This window comes from Anarrhichthys ocellatus, unplaced genomic scaffold, assembly GCF_004355925.1.
Source record: "Anarrhichthys ocellatus isolate YVR2014 unplaced genomic scaffold, GSC_Weel_1.0 scaffold4, whole genome shotgun sequence".
Taxonomy (NCBI): Eukaryota; Metazoa; Chordata; class Actinopteri; order Perciformes; family Anarhichadidae; genus Anarrhichthys; species Anarrhichthys ocellatus.
In genome coordinates this window covers 9,121,464-9,142,065 of record NW_022280034.1, presented here as the reverse complement: position 1 = coordinate 9,142,065, position 20,602 = coordinate 9,121,464, and the positions used below count along the sequence as shown (strand labels likewise).

The 20,602-nt window shown below is 39.9% G+C and overlaps 1 protein-coding gene across 1 annotated transcript in view; it reads right to left on the bottom strand.

The window, feature by feature from the left end:
* Positions 1-3,339: 3,339 nt before the first annotated feature.
* The window catches only part of ngfrb (nerve growth factor receptor b), a 25,879-nt gene continuing 8,616 nt past the window's right edge, over positions 3,340-20,602 (bottom strand). Inside the window, exons 3-6 of the mRNA XM_031843644.1 lie at positions 19,926-20,282; positions 9,507-9,747; positions 8,212-8,372; positions 3,340-7,363 (exon numbers count right to left, since the gene is read on the bottom strand). Coding sequence (XP_031699504.1) covers positions 7,023-7,363; positions 8,212-8,372; positions 9,507-9,747; positions 19,926-20,282 — 1,100 coding nt within the window. The 3' untranslated portion in view covers positions 3,340-7,022. The remainder of the gene's footprint in view (positions 7,364-8,211; positions 8,373-9,506; positions 9,748-19,925; positions 20,283-20,602) is intronic.

The window sequence follows — 20,602 nt, the reverse complement described above, 5'->3', positions numbered from 1 at the left end:
TCATATTTGTTTGTCCATTTGTCACATGTTATAAAGATGCTAAAAATTCTGCATAGGGATAGGGCAATAACCATTATACACCAATCTAAGTATGTCTTGGTAATTATTAATTATGATAACTGGTAATGAACACAATAGGGAGCTCCTCCATGGCCATGCATTGTTACGAAGAATGTAGTGGCATGTCAGGTGAAGCACATTTATCATTGCAGAAGGTTGGCGAACAAATGCTTTTTTAGCAGAGACAGAGTGGCAGTGTATTTATTATTCTTCAAAAGCATACCTGCATGCAAGGGTCAGTGAAGTTTTTTGTGTATGTTCATTCATAAATCTTCATTCGGTAAATGTTTTGATATTTTATAGTTTGACCCAGACAATCTAATGTGCCCAGCATTATGCCATTTCTGAATCACACTAATAGACACGGATATTTTATGTGGCTGCACATGCTATTGTTTGACCAGGAAAGAGTCTCAATAATTGGTGGCAGATATGCAGCAGATGCCAGTGTATCCTGACTTTTAGTTCTTGTAGGTCAAGCTCCAAAAATACCAGATATATCTCCAGTAATACAATTCCATAACTTCATAGAGTTTCTGTTAAAAATGTCAAACTTCCTCAAGCTCCAAAATCACAATCCTCAGTTCAAAAACTTGGCTTTGGTTTACTCTTAATATAAGTGTGTGAATGTTACTGTTGGGTTAAAAATAGAAATAAACTGTTTCTGAATTAATCATAAGAAAGATGTAATTTCAAACCTTCAAAGTGGTACTACTACCTTTAATGTATTGTATCCAAAACAGGATAAAAATTGGAATTGACCCTCAAATTCACGCCTGACAGAAAAGAAAGCTGCTCCAGCTCTATTACATTGTGAGACGCCGACCTTTGACTTCAGAGGAGATCAGTCACTTCTTCCCTACTGTCCCGCTCGTGAACACCATTTTGCTACTTTCAAAGGTTGCACCTTGTGTTTGATCTCCTGCTAAAGTCCTCCGTGTCCAAAGAGAACACGTGTTCCATCGTCTGGAATGATCTACAGACTGTCTTTATACAGTCAGTCATACATCATCATGAGCGTCTGCTGAGAACCTCAGAAAAATGCTCTTCACTTGGTCTTAAAGATGAAGATGCCTCTGACCTTTGACCTCATCTCATGATTGCCTTTTGAAGAACATTGTGTTAACTTGTATGGAATGAGGCACAGAAGGCATTGAGGTTAGAAGACTGGGATCAAGTATTTGACTGTACCATATAGGAAATAACTCCTGTTTTGCTACAAAAGTTTCTTCTCAAGGTACAACCTAAAAAATTTTTTGGATGGATGGAAGGATGAACCTTCAGAGATTATGTGTTGTGCTGTTATTTTTTGCGAGACCTGTGGAAAAGGTCTTTAAGTGGCAAAGGTTTCACAACCTCACATTTCTGGACAGTCCTGAGGGAGTCCTGTTTCCTCGTTCTCACTTCATCCCAGAGGTGATTTGTAGAGAAAATAACATTATTCAGAGACCACACTGAGACTGACTCATAAAACTGACCATAACAAGTTGTAAATTAGCCCTGTGAACTTTGCAGCATGAAAATCATCACATACCTATATTTATTTTATTTACAGCTTTCTGTAAAGTAGCAATACAAATAAAGTGTTTTTGTATATTGTTATCTTCTTTTTATGTCAATGTCTTTATTTTTTGTAATTTAGCGTACTGTGCTTTACTGTAAAATAGTCACATTTACATAATGTAAATCAGCATGATGAAGTGTTTCTCTTTAAACTAAGTGAACACAGAACCACTGATTATAAGTGTTGTGGCTGTAGAGACTAAGTGAAGACAACTTTTCTCCACTCAACATGAAGCTAAAACTCAACTGGTCAGCCAAGCTCAACGTGGCCTATCCTCTTTCACCACCACATGTCACTGCACATATGGTTCCCTTCACACATCAAACATTCCTCGCTAATGACTCACTGGAGGTTAGCAGCATTTAGCTTGGGAATGTGTTTTCCATTTGAACCATGGTTCACTAAGAAACTGATCCTGGGTACTGGGACTGGGTCAGAACCTGTTCTGATCAGAGTAAGCAGAAACAGGTCAGGGTGGAGTGAGCAAGAACGCAAGGGAAGGATTGTTGCTAACTTAAGTTCAATTGGACTGAGAGCACAGTGAAGCGGGGAGTTTGTCTTTCCTATTATGAAGACATGTTTGAGTTTGGGTGCATTGTTAGTGGCACACAGATATAATGTTTTACATTTGCGTGCATTTTTCTAAATTCATTTATATGGTGTGCCTGCATGATACTGTATGATAAAAATAATTAAAGCTTTATTACAGTAACCAATACAGTAATCTTTGTAGTTTGTGTTTTATCTGATACAGAATTTGAATCTTAAGTGATATAATTTAACGTGTCCTCCCTCAATTCCTGGTATAGGAAAGACCAGTATACTGTAGCTGTTGTCATGTTCGTCACAGTTCCCTCAGAAAGTAATCCAGCAAGTCACAGGTTGCTTCTTTAGCCGTTCTCTGCACATACAGTAGCAAACATCTAGCAAACAGCTACCTGCACAATATACAAATCGATAACTTCATGAAGTATTTTAATGCATACAGCTTTTCAATTTGTTGTATTTATTATTTATAACAGTTCTATATATGTTTCCTACCTCTTAAGACTGTTTTATGTCTTGCTCAATTTCCCCTCTGGTGGCCAGTAAAGTCTTACCTTGTCACATATATGAATGCCAACAGTAAAAATATTTACTATTTGACCATAGAATATACAAATTCGTCACAATATTTTCACATTTGTAACTCCACCATTGACTTGAGCCCACAGTGACATAAAAATATGAAACCAGTTAGAGCCAGAGTGCCAGCGTGTGTCATTTCATGCACCATTACCTTTCCATATCACTCACCAGAGGAAGTCTAATTGCTTTGACAGGCTGTTGATTTCTATTATTATAGTATTGTATTGCCGTTGCCACATTGACCACACACAATGCCATAACTCATGCAGTCAGTTTAGTGAAGCTAAAAAGGAACTAGTCAATCCTACTTTGCCCCCTTTTTAGAACCCCTTTCCTCTTCAATCCCTCTTTGGGGTGCAACTGTTGAGGCTTCCAGTAATCAGTCTGTCTCATTTGGCTTGGATTACATGTCAGAAGGACTTTAGTGGCTCTTGAGGAAAATGCACAGACCTTCTCCATCCTGAGGGCAAAATACATAAGAATCCAGGGCATACTGTATCCATGGAATAAGTAATTATGAAATAAATACTCCAATGAATAAATTCTGTAATACATAGGCCTATGAACCAATACATTCTAAATAATTTAAGAAATTAGTTTTATTGGTTATTTTTTATTTTATTACAACAATGTCTATTTTATAATGACATTTTATTCTAACACTTGTATTTGAACTTGAATACAATTCAAACTAAGCATGAAAATAACATTTCAGTTGAGTTTTAATAATTTAGCAAGACATGTTGTGTTAAGACTGAGCACATGTTCGTGAAGATGCAAGTGCATGCAATCTTATTTGTTTGTGTGTGCATTACTGGATCAACACAGGGTTTAAGTGGTTTTAAGAGCTTTATTATTGGTTACTGCTTGTCTGATGTAGGAATTTTGCAAATTCACATTAAGTATAGTACAGTATTAGTATACAAGGAATATTCAGTATTTCTCAGATCTGTACAATTAAATCCTGGTGCACTGTCAGTCTTACCATGAACTACATTACCAGGGCCTTTTAAAAAACCTTGCAGATAGGGGTTTGAGGGTGGATGGGGGATCCACCCTCAACCCCCTATCTGCAGTACTACTTTGTTACTCTCAAGTGCAATATCATGACATGTTCACCTTCAGTTGGGTTTACTGTACAGGCAATTCCATATCACTGTTAACTCAATTAAACCTCTCATATCTATCAAACTAAACAAATACTGTCCAAGGAAAACACTTCCATTTTCAGTCACAATTCACAACCCTGAAGATAGTGTTGACGAAGTTCTAGTACAATGAAAGAAGGGCTTTTTTAGTGAAGGTAATATGTGGTAGGCTAATATTGAAAACATCTGCAAAGTTTCCTCAACCCTCATATTTAGTATTGTGTAACTCTTCAAATAGTCTGTCTGTTTAATAAATATACGGCTACAGCCGGCAGACAGTTAGCGTAGCTTAACATAAAGACTGGAAACAGCTCGTTTCTCCTGTTTCCAGTCTTTATGCTAAGCTAAGTGGCTGCTGGCTGTAGTCATTATATTGAACATACACATATTAGAGTGTGTCTGCTAACTCTGCAAAACAAGCTAATAAGCATATTTCCAAAAATGTCAAACTGCAAAATGATTGACTCACTGTACAGGGCCCTCACACCGCAGTGTACTATAATGTTGTATAGTTGAGTTTGGTGGCAGCTGGTGTTTTTCCAAATGGACAATTACAGCCTTTCCAGATCTGATTAGCCTTAAAGGAATGTAAATTTGTGTTCCCTATTCATGTTCAGTCTTTATATTAATAGGCTACACCTGGTGGTGAATACTTTGTTAAAAGTTTCCTACCTCACAAAGGCACCTATCCCTTTGACCTTCGTACCCTTTTAAACTAGAACAGCATTGATATTGTAAAAACGTCCCGTTCACAAAGATATTGTACAGTAGAGCCGTCTAGGCTTTAACTAAAATAAAAACTAGAAAAAGTCAAATTACTTACAAGTTAAAAAACGACAACTAAAGAAAATATACTTACAAAAACAGCTAAAAACAACAAATGTACAACATCAGCGGACACCTGAAATAGTCCCCAGGCACTTGGGATGCAAAACAGACAAAATTACACATTCGAGTACTAGAATCTATAGGACAATAGGATAAACATAATACCATTTGCAGTTGTTATTGAGGAATAAAAATACAACAATCCTTAGACAGTGGAGTGAGAATACCTTCATTTAAAGTAACACTGCAGCATGATGCTTTTTATGCTAGTGGTTAGTAACAATGTACAATCTGTACCTCAAAGTAACAGATGAAGTTGGTGATTTAAGTTTAGCAAAGTAAACTATTTGCTCCTTCAAAAATGTTCCCCAAAAAAGAAAGCAAACAAAAAGGGGCTAGTGGTCCTCAGTTGGCAGCATAATAATATGGTGTGAATTTGACAAATTCAAACCAAATGGGTGCAGCACAACACAATGCATGCTTAAACAAGCTGATTAATGCAAACGCAGAATCCTGGGTTCCACCTTTACATTTAAGTAATCCAAAACTTTTCCGCTTTCCCTCGCTCCGATCATCCCACATCCTTTGACTTATGTCTCCACTGACTTGCCTTTTATCCAGAGGTCATTGTTGCAAACAATGAGGAAACAAGACACCCCTTTTCTTTATTCTCTGGCCCGTTTCCCCTTCTTATTCACCTGTTTAAAGGATTGCCAGTTGCAAGAGCCACTGCTTTGGATAAACACAGTGTCTATAGAGGGTGCAATAAGAAGTGTAATATTGATGCAGTAACACAATCATTCAAGATACCCTGAGAAAATAAGCAAAACATTATAGAAAACCCTGGATTTTTGTTTTGCATCCTGATTATTCTGTATGTGTTTTTCTTGGTATCTGTGCACTGGCTGACAATGAGTTGCTATGCATGCTGTTTACTGTTAAGGTAGCATTTCACCATCTAGAGCACACATTGCAAATTATATGGATTTTAGACATTCTTTTTAAAGACACAGAGGCTATTAATAATGACATTAAACAATATATGGTCCCCTCATGATAGTGTTCTATTCAGAATATGGCAGGATCTGAAGTTTTCTGTGTTTCTGTCTTCTACAATGAATACTTATGTAAATGTTTACATGATCTCTGTGTGTGTTTGTTTGAATAGTACATGCATTGTTACATACTGTAGGTGTGTGTGTATGTATGTATGTGTATGGTGTGTTCACTCGTCTGCCTATTTACATACTGTACATAGTTGAATTTCATGTCTGTCCCGTTTTCTGGGTCAGGATGAGTGAGTCTGTGTGGGAGCCCCTGTGTTATGCAGATAGGCCTGAGCACATAGAACAGTGTCTCGTGTTGCCTCGGTCAATGACCTGCCCCACAGACCAACTCGTTGGCGAAGTCAAGTTCTTATAGCACAGTTGAGATTCCATGTGCTGCAGCCCAATGTCTTGAATGTAATACACATTTAAAATAAGAGTAAATGGACTTTTGTTTGCTGCTAAAAAGAGAACGGGTTCGTTTGAAAAGCGTCCAAGCATCCTTCCTCAGGTTGTCATGTCTGCAAAGATCCAGATACTCTGTGGTATTTAGGCATCATTGGACAGCAGTGGCAGACACAAGTCATTTGACAACTTAAATTCAAATAGTCTAACATGGCATGTAAATAATGTCGCTTTTCAGGTATGCTCTTGAGACGTTTACTCCTCTTTGGTAGCATAGATTTGTAAAGTTTGTAAAATTTAAAGATACAACACTGGCTTATGAATGCTATAAGTATGGGACAAATTGACTATGAATGTTTAAGAATAAAGATGCAGAGGATCAAGTTTTGGGAATGAAAGAGCCAGATATCCACAATAAATTGAATTCAAAGCCCGCTGCTCCTCTATGATTAATAAAGTCGGAGAACGGTAAACTGGATGTCAAATAATGTGGAAAGGCAGGTGGATTTACAGGCTCAAAAGCGAAGTGATTATAGACAGTTTCCTTCCACATAGGCTTTGAATTGTGTGGGTTTTAAAATGTGAGCATGAATGATTACAAGCACAGCCTGATGGTTACATGAAGGGTTTTTGGCTTGATTAGGTCGTCGATATTCAGTTTTTGTCTAATTTCTGGCCTCTCCCTTTCTTCTCCCTTGATTAAACACTAAATGATTCTTCAGGACTTATGGTATTTGACTGCTGGCTTCATGCTGAAAGCGGTTCTGGCATGAATTATGTGGAGTGCGGGAGGCCATGGAAGAATATTAAGGTTAAGGTGGTTTGCTCACGGATGAGCCTCAATCACACTACAGAAGTGGCGTTGGGCTTCGTAGCACTCGGGCTTAGCACCAGACTCTGGGCGATGTCGTCACGGTTGATCTTGCGCAGCGCAGTGCACAGAGAGTCGATGCTGGCGCAGTCCTTGCTCGCCCAGTCAGACAGGAGCGCGCGGACAGGATGCTCTTCCTGCTGGAAGGTGGCGATCCGCTCCTCCTTGTATCCTAGGAGGCCCGCCAGGTTGCACCAGTCGCTGTCCTCCATGTGTTTGCAGTCTCCTTCGTTGCCACTGAACAGAAGCTTCTCCACTTTCTCTCTGGTTTGGAGAGGAAGGAGCAAACAAGGCTCTTCATCCATGGTGACAACTGCAGAGGAAAAAAGTTCATGTCATTTCATTTATTTGAATTTGTATTACTTTCATATATTTAGCTTGATGTAATGTTAAAAGAATGCTAAATCTAATTACATGTATCTTTTAACAAAACTTTGAATTATTTCATCAATTGAGCTTTTCAATTGGCTGCAATAACTTGTGAAAAGGAAGTGATGGAGTGATAAAAATAGCCTCTCTGGCTGACCAGGTCCATTAAAACATCATTGCAGACAATCTAAGGGAAAGATGCTTCTTTGTCCACACACCGTCTGACTGTCAACAGAAGTCAACGGAAGTGATAATTTAGGCCCCAAAAATGCCCCCACACATCTCAACTATTGCCCCTTTAAGATACTGTGCAAACCCAGAGAGGAGACTGCTAAAAGCTATTTTCTCCTACTTGCACCACTTTGTTTTCTTCCTTTAACATAATCTGGGCAAGCATGTGGTTTTAAAAGTCGTGAATTCTCTCAAACTGGTTTGTCAGGGCTGGACTGGAAACTGTCAGGAGCACATGCTGCCAAAAAAAAACAAACACTGTTGCTCTGCCAGCGTTGTAATCCTGGTTTGCTGATTTGCTACAGTAAGTTTAAAAAGTCTTCACTTTTGACTGGCGCGGGGGAACAATTTAAGGTGCAGTCTGTGTTTACATTCACAGTAACCCATCACACATTATTGTGGATTAGAAGAAACTCCATACCAGAGGAATTCAGCGCCAGACAAACATTGACTTTTGTGCTGAACGTGCTTATGCCCAATTTAAGTGCAATAGTTTGATTAATGATTAAAGGAAGCATTAAGGGAGTGGCTTCTGTTAAGGTACAAGTATTAGCGTGTTACCAGTCTGTGCCTGAGTCTGGCCCTGCTGCTCCTGCAGACTTTGGGTGTCCACAGAAATGCCACTGTCACTGTGCAGCTTCTCTCCTTCAGGTGACGGCGTCTGGTTCTGGTTGGCTGTGCAGTTATTGGCTCCTTGCTTGTTCTGCTTGCAGCTGTTCCACCTGAGTGAAAGTGAATCAACATTTGCACATCCATCAGATATGAAGCAACATTAGCATTTCATTTGAGCTGGGTTTTTGGCCACCTTATTAATGTAATTCCAAAAATCATGTTCACATTTTTGGTCTCCTCCAACTCCTGAGGGAAATATCTAGCTTTTTAGCTGCTGAATGCTCCATGATGTTCACCAGCTAGTCGCTAGCGTTGTCTACTTGTGGTTTGGTGCTGGTTAGGTAGTATATCATATTTCTTTTGCTGAAAACAGCTGCTGGCTGCTGCCAAAAACAACTCTAATTAGAGTGTTGAGAATGAATCAAAAGAGTATAGTTGCCCTCGTAAAACCCCAAAATGAGCTTAAGGAGCTGAATGAGAGCTGAGGGGAGGGTGATAATGCTCTGTGGGTTCATCATTATGTGTGTCCCCTTTAACATACAAGTAATCATATGATCTGTTGTAAATATAGAAACATTGATTATAGTTCTAACTAAAGGGTAATCTATGGAAAAGCCAGAAAGTCAGTTTCTGTGTTTGCCCACTTGTGCTCTGATCTGTCTTGAATGGCCTAAATGTATAGACTTGCAACACTGCCTTGCCATACAACATAGCTGGATAAACATATTGTACATTAAAAATGTAACAGTTAACGCTGGGCTGTCTGTGCAGGCATTATGAGGGAATCATGGGTCTCACATAGATGAGAAGAGGGTAAACAGACCATATTGTGACCCACAGGACAACAGTCAGTGTGCTCTCATCCAGAAAAGCAGCAGATGATTTCATTAAATATGAAGCTGCGAAAATTAAAATCTGATTGGATTTTGTTGTCCATATGTATTTGTAATGAGCATCAAATCTCTTTCTCTAACCATCAGATGTTGAATTTCAAAATATTTTTTATTAATATGATTATAATTTTTTGCTTTGATCAGCAGACAAAGATAGATAAATCTGATGGATAGCAAGATTATTAAGAATATGAGATCTGTCATGCTTGTTTGAGCAAAAAAAAAAAAAAGAGGTCAACTCAGAACTTCAATATTGTAATCCAGAAGTGGGTCGCCAGGCACCATGATGCACTATTTTTTAGTTGTGTGCTTTCAATTTTGTTTCGTACTTCACTTCTTCTCTGTCCTCACCTCTTGAAGATGATGAAGGCCACGAGGCCGACTACAACAGCTGCCAGGATGGAGCAGTAGATGGGGATGAGTTTGTCGTTCAGATGGTAGATCGGCTCCTTGGAATCACCTGTAGTGGTGGTGGTGGTGGTGGTGTCTCTAGGCCCCTCTGGTGGGGGGGTGTCTAGTGGGAAGTCGTCATAGGTGGGCGTGAAGTTTCCCCAAAAGGGCGTGGTAGACGTATCATCGTAAACTGTAGTAGCTTTGAGAATAAATCAAAATAGTCAAAGTTAGGCATGTAAAACCAAAAACAATAAGCTGAACGAGACTTCATCTCTAATCAAATCAAAGGACATTTATTTCTAAGAGTTTAAAATGGCAGCTCAGAGATCTTTCAGGTCAAATATTAGCAACCGAACAAACTGTAGACCCTGCAGATCAGGACATTGTCAGCTTGAAGATATGATTGGAAATTTAGTCGGATTATTCATTTTCAAGCTCTTCAAAATCGCTTTTTTCCCCCATCTAACCAACCTTAACCAGTGTAACCATAAATGTCTCTCATGCTGCAAACACAAACACGCACATTACATCCTACATCACTTGCTCCTACCAACGTCAATTCCCCTCCTCCCCAGGGAGCCATTGACGTTGGTAGGAGCAAGTATGTCCATCCAGTCCTGCCCACTCTCCTCCGACCATTAACGCTAAGCAGACATGTTCGCTCCTCACCGCGGATGTGGAAACCTATCCTCGCCTGTCACTTACTTACAGTTACTCACATCCTCTCAACAGTAAATCATCATGTTGGCTACCGAGGGCTCTACATACTTCAGGAGAGCTGCTGAATGTGAGGTGGCCATTGTTCAATAATGAGGTGAAAACATTTTTAATGAGAGCTTATTTAGATGGATGCATGGAGCAGCTGTGGTGCTTTTGTTGTTGTGATAAGTACTTTATGGTAACACCAATATAAAGAACATCCTGTGAACGTATTATGCTGGATGTCCATCACACTTAATCCTTGACCTCATTGATTATTTACTCATTGTTAATGTTTTTCACCAGAAATAATGCTAAAGATGATGTTGGTGTCATATTTCTCTGAAGCCTAACAGGACAGATGTTGCCCTGCAGGGTAATCCACTTCACTGTGCCAGCTTTATTTGATGTGTGACACTTGGCCAGTAAATTTGCTGTATTCATAAGTTTTGAGTGTATACACAACGGTCATAACTGCCCGTTTGTTGTGCTTGTTGGCATTAGTGCTTAGCCAGCTTTATATTTTGACCTCCAGGAGCTTTCAGCTCACTCAGCACAGCACGTCTTACTTACAAGTGGCTAGCTAAGGCCAGTGATGTCAGCATGGGTTGGGGTTGATTACAAGTTTAATAAAGCAAAAATATCTGTGTGTATATATATATATATATATATATATATATATATATATATATTGCAATACTAAATAACGAGTAATGGGAGTAACTTTTAATACCAATATGATGAGCTAACATCTGTAAATAAAGTGCCATAGAAACACTAAATACATGCAGACGGACTTCTGACTATGCACTGTTGCATATCAAATTCCTTTCCATCCTCTTTAATATCCCCCTATAGACAAACACAGATACATACATACTCGCCATAAACACACACACACACACACACACACACACACACACACACACACACACACACACACACACACACACTTGAAACCAGATACCCTTCATTGACTGAAATCTTCTTTGTCCAGCACAAAGTCCCCTCCCCATCTCTTCATCCTTCAATCGTCTCTCTATCCATTTTACCGCTGGCTACACTTTAGCTCGCTCCTACCAGGCATTTCCTTTTCTGTCAGTCAGTCTTATGGTCATTTGGACGTCCCTTTTTTCTCTCATTGCGTCTTCTTTACCTCCCCCTGAATGCTCTGCTGATGGTAAACACAACATCATTGTTGTCTAACCGTCCCTGGTTATATCTTTTATTCCTTTTGTTCATTAACCATTTATCTCATCCAGCCATCCTTCCTTTTATACATTACTTTGCTCTCCCTCCCGCTATGATTAACAGTTAAAACAGGGCCCTGAGTGCATTTACTGAACCACTCGCTCAACCTTTTACATTGAATGGTCTGGCCTCAGAGGGGAGTGACATTCTCCTGCTGAGCTCAGCTTGTTTCCACAATGCAGAGAGCTCAGTAGTTACTGGACCGCTGCTCTCAGTCGGAGATTTATCATGATGAGACATTTGAATGGTCAGCTCAGCAACAACTCCCTTATACTGTAACCTTTAAGTCACAAGCTACTTGTATAATCTTGTATTTAAGAGAAGAAAAATCTCCTCGTATCAGAAATTAAATAATTTATTAAAACCAAAATATATGTATGTATTCACTTTCCAAAGTGCACAGAAATATATCACTTTCAAGGGAGATATGCAGCTCAACAGTACAGATCATACTGATTTAACAAATTGAAAATAATTCAACACATTGTGCAGACATCTAAGCTTGTGAGGAAAAAAAATCCAAATTTGGTGATTTTTAAGGTTTTCAGATTAAATGCTCTTTTGTGGGTTTGGATAATTCTCTTAATAAACTTTACTGAATAATCTTCACAAAGCTTAAAACAAGGAATTTACATTCTGGAGCTACATGGTTTTCACTGGACAGCAACATGTCCAATAGAAAGATAAATTGCTCTATTTGCATCACTGTTCGTTTTCTATTTTCCTCTACAGTTAAATCTATAATACCATAATTAATGTCATGAATGCTCATGTTAAATCTCAGGTCTATGTGCCTTATCAAGATGACCATAACATGTTCTATAATAAGTCCTGAAATGCTCTTCTACACTCTAACCTGGATCCACAACACCCAAATAAGGCCCATACTTAAACCTCACAGTGCTTTAAAATATGACCTCTTCAAATTCTAGGAGTGCAAACTTGGAGGATCTGTGTAACTGGTCAAAATGTGGCAGTAGCTTGTCATTAAGATCATACAAATTGAGAGATGCGGAGCGGTCAAAATGACAGGTTCACCCAACTGTAACCCCTGTCAACAAACCGTTTATTGTGATTATCGTCGAAATAAGTGGAATTTTCTTCCCGGCTTTGTCTGTTAATGATTAACGGGTGACTGGATATCCGGGCACATGTACTTGCCAGCATTAGATGTGTAATTATATAGAAACAACTCGTTGCTCTCACATATGCCTACAGTGGGTGTGTGTGTGTAATTTGTGAATGTGTTATGTGTATGTGTGGGGTGTTCTGTAGCAGCCACGCCTGAGTTTTAACTCGTCATTCCAACCTCTTGCAACCAGGTGTTGCTGCTGTTTCGACACTGTATACTTTATAGCTGACTTTGGTGTTAAACAGAAAGGAAAAGGAGGGGCTTCCCACACAAGCAAGTTGTTTTTTTATTACATGTCATTAGACTTGAGCTCAGTCACGACTGCTGCCAGGACCTGTCCAACAAAACGCCTTCACCAATGACGGACATTTAAAGTATTTATGTTATTACAACAAGCGCAAGTGAAGGGATAAATGAAGAATGTTGTTGCCCTTTTTTGTTGATCTGCATTCACTACTTGTGATTTCTTTTAATCCACCAATTGTCTCTTTTCTCCTTGGAGGCCTCTGGCTTGGTTCATACCTTAGATGACCCATCTCATCCTTCTGCCCACGTGCTCTAGATTGAACACACCTCTGAATGCGTATGTTTGTGAATTTATACGGGGTGCACATGTGTGCGCGCCTGTGCTTTTGTGTGTGTGTGTGTGTGTGTGTGTTTGTGTGTGTGCCTGTTCTGCGGCAGAATGTGATCAGCACTCGTAGAGGTCAACCAGAGAAACCGGAGAGTGCAGAGGAGTAACTCCATCGCTTTTATCGATCAGGCCTCATGCTCAGCATCTGTTCGCTCTCTCTCCGCTCTTTCAAGCTCTCTGCATCTCTTTCATTTCTGCAGCTCTCTATTCTCCTTCCTGTGTGCTGCTCTCATTGTCATTTATTTAGTGTTGTACAGTTTACCTATGGATTTGCTTCACATGGCTTATCTTTTTGTTTCAATACTTGGTGCAACTTTCTAACAACTAATGTCTTTATTGATGGTTAATAAACCAATTATAAGTTGCCACTTGCCTTGTGAAAATTTGTGTTTGACTGTTTCCTTGTGCCCTCGATTTGGTAATAATGCAGTTGACTGCATGTATTAAGAATATGATTGATTGATTTATTTATTTGTATTTAATCATGATTAAGCAGAAAATTTAGAAAAGGGCATATCTGTATGATGTGTCTACTCATGAATTGAAGAAAACAACAAAACTAGCTTTCACTGTGACAGAAATAATGCTTCAAATGAGCCAACAACACAAAATTCCTTCTTTATGCCACATTGCAGTGATTCAGCTCCAGAACGATATGGTAGATAAAAACTTGATTATCACTGAGATAAAGCAAATTCCACATACTGTAAATCCTCACGAGGACAAAAGCTTGACTCCCCAAGCAAAACTTTTGGCAAAGAATGAACGGCACGAGCGAAAGCGCAAAGGTTGTGGTCACCCTTGGACCAGATTGGCCCACTCATGTCAAATCACCTCATATTTATCCATATCTGGAATGTCGAGGGGCAAATTCCTCGGATGACAGGCGACTTCAGGAGACTGAGTCATCGCCACAAGGGGTTGATTCTTGTTTGGCAGCGGAGAAAGAGACACAGTCGACTTTAAATCTTCATTCATCGTTACAATGCTCGTATTGTGTCTCGCAGGGAGCAGAAGGGTTGAAGCGGGAAGGTCAGCTGTGGCCATAGAGCCCAAGTCAGACGAGATATAAGTCAGTAGATGTGTGGAGACCAAGCTGTAGCCACACAATGAATGACTGTGCAATACAAAGAATGTCAATTGTTTAGTCAGACTGGTTGGTTCATTCATCACAGTTATTGATGTGTTAATGCTTTTGACGTAGGAAATCAGAAATGTCGATGGCATTTTTCCCTTTATCATTTTTTCCCATTTGTCTTCCTCTCTTTATCTGTCTGTCAGATGCTTGCTGAAATTGACCATTCACTAAGCCCCTCCCACAGGCAGCAATTGTCCAATCATAGCTTAGCAAACATAACTAGGCATTGGAAATATCCACATGTTTAAGTGGAGGATATGGGTTCAAGAAAGTTCAGAAGGTGGTGTCTTTCTTCTTAGTCTTTGCAAAACCACAAATACAAGAGCAAAAGTTTAAGAAATGGATTAAACAGTGTTTGTTTGTCTGCTGTAACCGTCAGTAACGGATAGTAGGAAGCATTTCATACTTTGTGGAGTGACAGGATATACGATTATGTCGTATTTCAACTATCCACTGATTAAATAACGGGAGACAGTTCAGCAGGCTAAACTGATCAAGACTCAAAAGCCTGCTTTTGTCTACCTCCATCGCAAATCAAGGACCCATTGTTTAAAAAATTACAATACATTTTTATTTGTAAATATGCCACTCTTATCATTTTAAACCGCATGCAGTTATAAAACATACATTGCAACAGTAACTAAGGGTGGCAGGGCTTATTTAATGGTCAATTGCACATGCACCAGTCTATTGACCTAAATCAAGAAAAGAAAGCCCCTCCCCACCATTCCCTTTCCCTCCTTTTCTCCTTCAATCGGTCCATGTTCTCTCTGCCTCTGTCTTTCTGTTTTGATTTCGTTGAACTGACCTGGCCCTGAGTGCTGTGCATGGGTGTAGTTAACAGATTACACTTTCTGATTTCTGAAGGGCAGCCTGTCGATCGTTAGGGTCAAACCAAACTCAGGAAGGAAACAGCTCCCTCCTCCTACTCACCTATCAATTCAATAACCAAATGCACTTGGCCCAATCAACCTCCCATCCCCCTTTTGTGCTTCCTCTTAACCGCACCCGCTCTCGACCTTTCATATGCTGTCTCAGATCTGTAACGTTCAATAAATCATTTTATTGATTTCAATCCGTGCATAGGAGCAGCAGTATCAGCGCCTGTCTGCATCCACACAGCTGTGTGCGTGTGTGTTTTGTGACTCATATTTGAGTAATCCTTTAAACTTCCTTTCAGTGCGTGTATGTGCATGAATGATAATTGCATTCGTGCTGCAAACCTCAACCTGTTGCCCCTTCTGCCACAGGACCAGAGTCCCAGACTTTGGGGTGATAGGTCAACCTACATATCTGCAGTCAATCCTGGAGACAATCTCCTAAGAGGAACAGAGTCAAAGAGTGAAAACCTCTGTTTCTCACTCGCCTTGAGGGCTCGTAGCCAAAAACGCAGGCTGATAAGAGCAGACAGCGACTTCTCTGTCAAACTCAAGCATTGCTCATAGAACTTTCTTTAACCAGGATATGAAACAGCCAGGTCGCAGTGTGTTAGCATTGGCTGGCCATTTCTCTTAATAGTGCATTTTCATATAATCTCTCTATGGGATTGAGGGTCATTACCGCGTAACCATCCTATTATTAGTCATATCACACACAGGTTTCATACCCAGCCTTGCCCTCTGCACTCCATTTCTTCATATCTGTCTCCTTGAAATTGCATTTGTAACGTATGCACTTCTTTTTCCAATACTGTTATAGTGACAAACTGTTCAGGACTGTGAAGCCGGGGAGTCCTGCATGTGGTTAAGTTTATCAAGAGCTCTTAGCTTGAGATTGGTGAAAGATTGTATTTTCAGTTAAATCTGATAAACACATCGTGCCTCGTGAACTGCCAACTTCTTTCTGTATTAAACCAAGATGAAGATGATGATCTTTTACTAAACTTAACTTAGTGCTATTACTGCCTAAACATAGCTATTATAAAGGAAAAAAAAATACGATGGCAGGGAACATTTTACTGTTGTATTTTACAGATAATTAACATTTCCTGATTATGTTAACAGACAATGTAATCTGGACGGCATTGCATTTTCTTAAAAAATGTATTTTCAGTTGCAAAATGAGTTGCATACAGATAATTTCTAGCAGACAAAGTTGACCGATACAGTATTGGTTTGTCTTAGCTGATTTATGATAACACAGTAGATACTTAACTTCACTTGTCTCAGTGTTGTTGTGACCCCTGAAAGGATTGTGGGGATTATGCCATGTTGTTCAGTGCACATCCCCAGGGGAAGACCCCTCTCCACATACTAGCCTCACATGACCGTCAACCTCTGACCTTGCTACGCGGCCTGCAGGAGAGTGGAAGTCATATCACGCTTAGATAAGCATCTTGCCTTTAGACCCTCAACTCTGTGGGTCTAGCGTAACGAAGTCTGGTCGGTAGAAGTATGTTTTACCATCAGAGAGATGAAGAGAGCGAGTTTGTTTTTTCACATAAGAATCAAAACAAACCACTAATCCCTTTGGAAGCGAGGGAGGAAATTGGATTTTCACCCCACATAGCAGCTGAGCTTTTACATAAAGGGGAAAATTCAACACTGGCCTAAACTCAAATATAATCCAAACAATGACAGTGGTAAATCCAGCTTTCACTCTCAAGATAACCTGCAGTTTAGTCAAGGTGATATTCTGGTCCCTCCACCTTCAGTTAAACTATGTATCCAATGTCTCAAGTTACAACTTGTCTTTTCACAGGCAGTGGCCTTCTCCTCTGTCTCCCTCCTCCCTCCTGACTGCGTTTATCCTTCAGGCTCATGTCGCCTGACTCCACAACACTAATGGATATGGACGTCTGGCAGCACTACAGATTTGTAAGTGCTGATAACACTTGTGCTTTGGTAAAAAGATTACATTAGAAATAAAGACCACATGATTGGGTTAAAGTGAGGAATAACATATGATGAAGCTAATACACAATGAGCTGTGTCACAGTGCCTGGAATAACAGCTAATTCACATTCATCATAAACTACACTGGGTTCACTAAAGGATGTTTTTGTATTGGAGCTCTGGTTCCTTATATCTTGATCTTATATGAATCATCTCTCCATCCGACACACTTCTCTTTCAAATCACAAGCTGAATAAAGCTGCATTAAAGCGTCATCCTCAATGGAAGATGGTTTTTACAGCAGCGGGGCACTTGGTAGAAAAACATCCATACATATTGTGTCCACTTTTGCTTATCAAATAACATTTTCTGTTCTTTAAAAGCTGGGCAGACACTGCAATTTATTCACCTTGTATGTTTTAATCATGTGCACGGCCAACATGTACCACTTCTATGTTCACATTGAGCTCAATTGACCGGTCACGATGTGGGTGACTACGAGTAATGACAAATGTCATCAATTACTCATTACAAAATGAATACATCATTGACCAAACACAAAAGTAATTAGCTCCATTTCTCATAAGATCATTTTAATCACTCAGCCCAGCTCCATCATTAGACAACCTTCCACCCATATGTCTAATTTTCTGTACTGACCGTCTGTAGGAATATGAAAGGAGAAACCGTGGTTTAACATACAGCAAGTCTGCTGTTAGAAGTTCCATCTTCACAATGAAGCTGTTAAACTCAGCTGATTTTTGACTGTAGTCTTACCAGTGGCTAACATTAGCACGCTAGCCGCCTCCCAACACCTTTAGCCTTTGCACTAAGCTAACACGTACCCCAACCATTGTAGTGATGTAAAGTTAAAGAAAGAATACAGACCTGCAGATGAATGAGGACCATATGCTCTTTATGTTTTGCATCAAAGTTCAGCTTTACAAATATCACAGCACATTCTCAGTAAAAACTACAACATGCTGCTCTACAGTTTATGCATTTTGAAATTTTGACAGCAGTTATGTGAGAAATCAGATCCGGGAACTGCTCAAACTGTAAAACAGACGACCAACATTTCTGAAATGTATCTGCTTGTTCAACAGCTGGATAGTTGATCATTCAAGCAATTAATTTGGCGTCATGATCCTCCTAAAAATGAAGCCTGATTATAAAATCAAGTCGTGCGGTTAAGGTTTAATCAGTACAGTTTCTGCCAAGCTCAAGCTGCCAACTCTCATTGATATGCTCAGGATCATGACCTTAGAGCCTTTAAATAATATAAATCCTCCCATGTGACTGAAGTTTATGAATTAAAGCAAAGCATATAGATGCCAAAAACGGGGAGAAAAAGTCACAAAAATATATCTGTATCTGTTTTATCCATTAGAAGCTCCTTCAATTAGCCCCATGGGCTAAACTGAAAGCCCCAACAGGCCAAACGGGATCATGAAAGAAGCACAAAGGACCCACTTTAGCCTGACACTCACTCTGTCTTCACCACTGTGATAACAACTGCTTCAAACCGCTGCTCCAACAGACTGCATGGCTGATCAACACACTCCTTTCATTGTCATTTCACAGAAGCGTTGATTTGATCTGTGATGCATCAGGTCATTTGAATGAGCAGTGACTGCAGTTGTAAGGAATTTGTGTTTTGGAGTGTGATACCCACAGGGGGTGCAATGATATAAAAGAAATCCAGTGCTCAGTTCAGAGATATGACCTCCTACTAAACCCTCAACATCGAAAGAGTGTGGTCTTTGTATCTGTGGAAGGGATGAGTCCGTAAAGACAATGAGACGAGCTTTGGCCTGGCATTTGGGTCAATGGGCCAACAATGTCTATAGTGTCGCACTGTGATGATCTGATTATGTGGCTGACAATGTGGATGTCCAGTGCATCGTGCTGTCCGCACAGTGCTGGACAGCGAATATGTGCTCACAGACTCTATTCAGGCCATCGTGACCTTGGCCAATGTACTGTTTCATTCAGCTTTACTGGCTCTGCGCAGACGTTCATGATAAACTTGACCACTGTTTTGATAGGGTCATCCCACAGCCGTTTGCTAAATAGCTGAAAAATAAATAATAAATCAAATGTCTTGTTAAAAGAATAAATCAGTTTTTGAGGAATTTTACTTTTCCTCCTAAATCATGTAAAGCAATCCCATGAATGCCTTATTCTTAAGTCTGCGTTACACAAGTTTAGTGTCACAAATGTTGAACATATCAAACTTAATGGCCTATTATAAAAGGGCCCATATTGTAAAAGTGATGAGGATATCTAAGAGCCAGGCTAGCTGTTTCCCTCGGTGTTTGTGCTAAGCTAAACTAAGCAAACCAGCTGCTGGCTGTAGCATCATGTCGACATATTTGAAAGTGGTATCAATCTTCTCATCTCCCTGTTGGCAAGACAGCAAATGACCAAATGTCTCGAAATGTCAAAGTTGCAAGAGTCTGCATAACATGTTGTCACCTCCTTGTGTCCATGCAGAGATCCACATATAACCTTAAATTGTGGCGTACAAGCCGACTACACATGTGTAAACATGTCAACAGCACACAGACCCAATGTAGTATAACCGGGAGAAAGTGAAGGTCCGTTTTGGAATTTTCAAGGTCTTAATTTGGCACACTGTGGCTTAAAGTACACTTCACTATGAACATCTGTGAGCTAATTGACTTACCTTGACAAACTGTATCAGTGAAGGAGGTGCAGAGCTGTAACTCTTCCAAATCATCACAGGTAGCGCAGGGGATGCAGGGCTCCCGAGAACTCTCCTGGTCCGAGTAGGTGTCCCCGGTGCACTGCTCACACACCGTGTCATGGTCAGGCTCACAGCTGAGCAGCATACCCTCGCCTTCAGGACATTTGGTGCAGTGTTCACACCGCTGAGAGAGAGAGTTCATATAGTAGCCATAGTTGCAAACACAGGTGGCGTCGTTGGAATCTGTGCAAGGCGCCTTCATGCGAAGTAGGCCTGTGCATATTGTGCAGGTTTGACATTTCTCTGTGTGACTGAAGTTTTCTGAGAAAGTTTCACCTGAAAGGAGAGGGAAAGAAAAAAGCCATTTAACTTTTTATCTGCAAAAAGCCTGACTTTTGATTCTTCAGCCATTCCTTTAAAAGCATTTACAGTATATGCACAATCGTATTCCACCTCCATGCTTATTTCTTCTTTCCAAATGAGACTGTGGAATATTGTAACTTACCTTTAGGTTTTCCCTATTATTAAAAAAAATGGCCTGTGTTTATTGTGCTTTTATTGTGCCCAGATATAAAATCTTCATTTATTTATTTAATTGTATGTGTGTGCGTGTGTGTGTGTGTGTGTGTGTGTGTGTGTGTGTGTGTGTGTGTGTG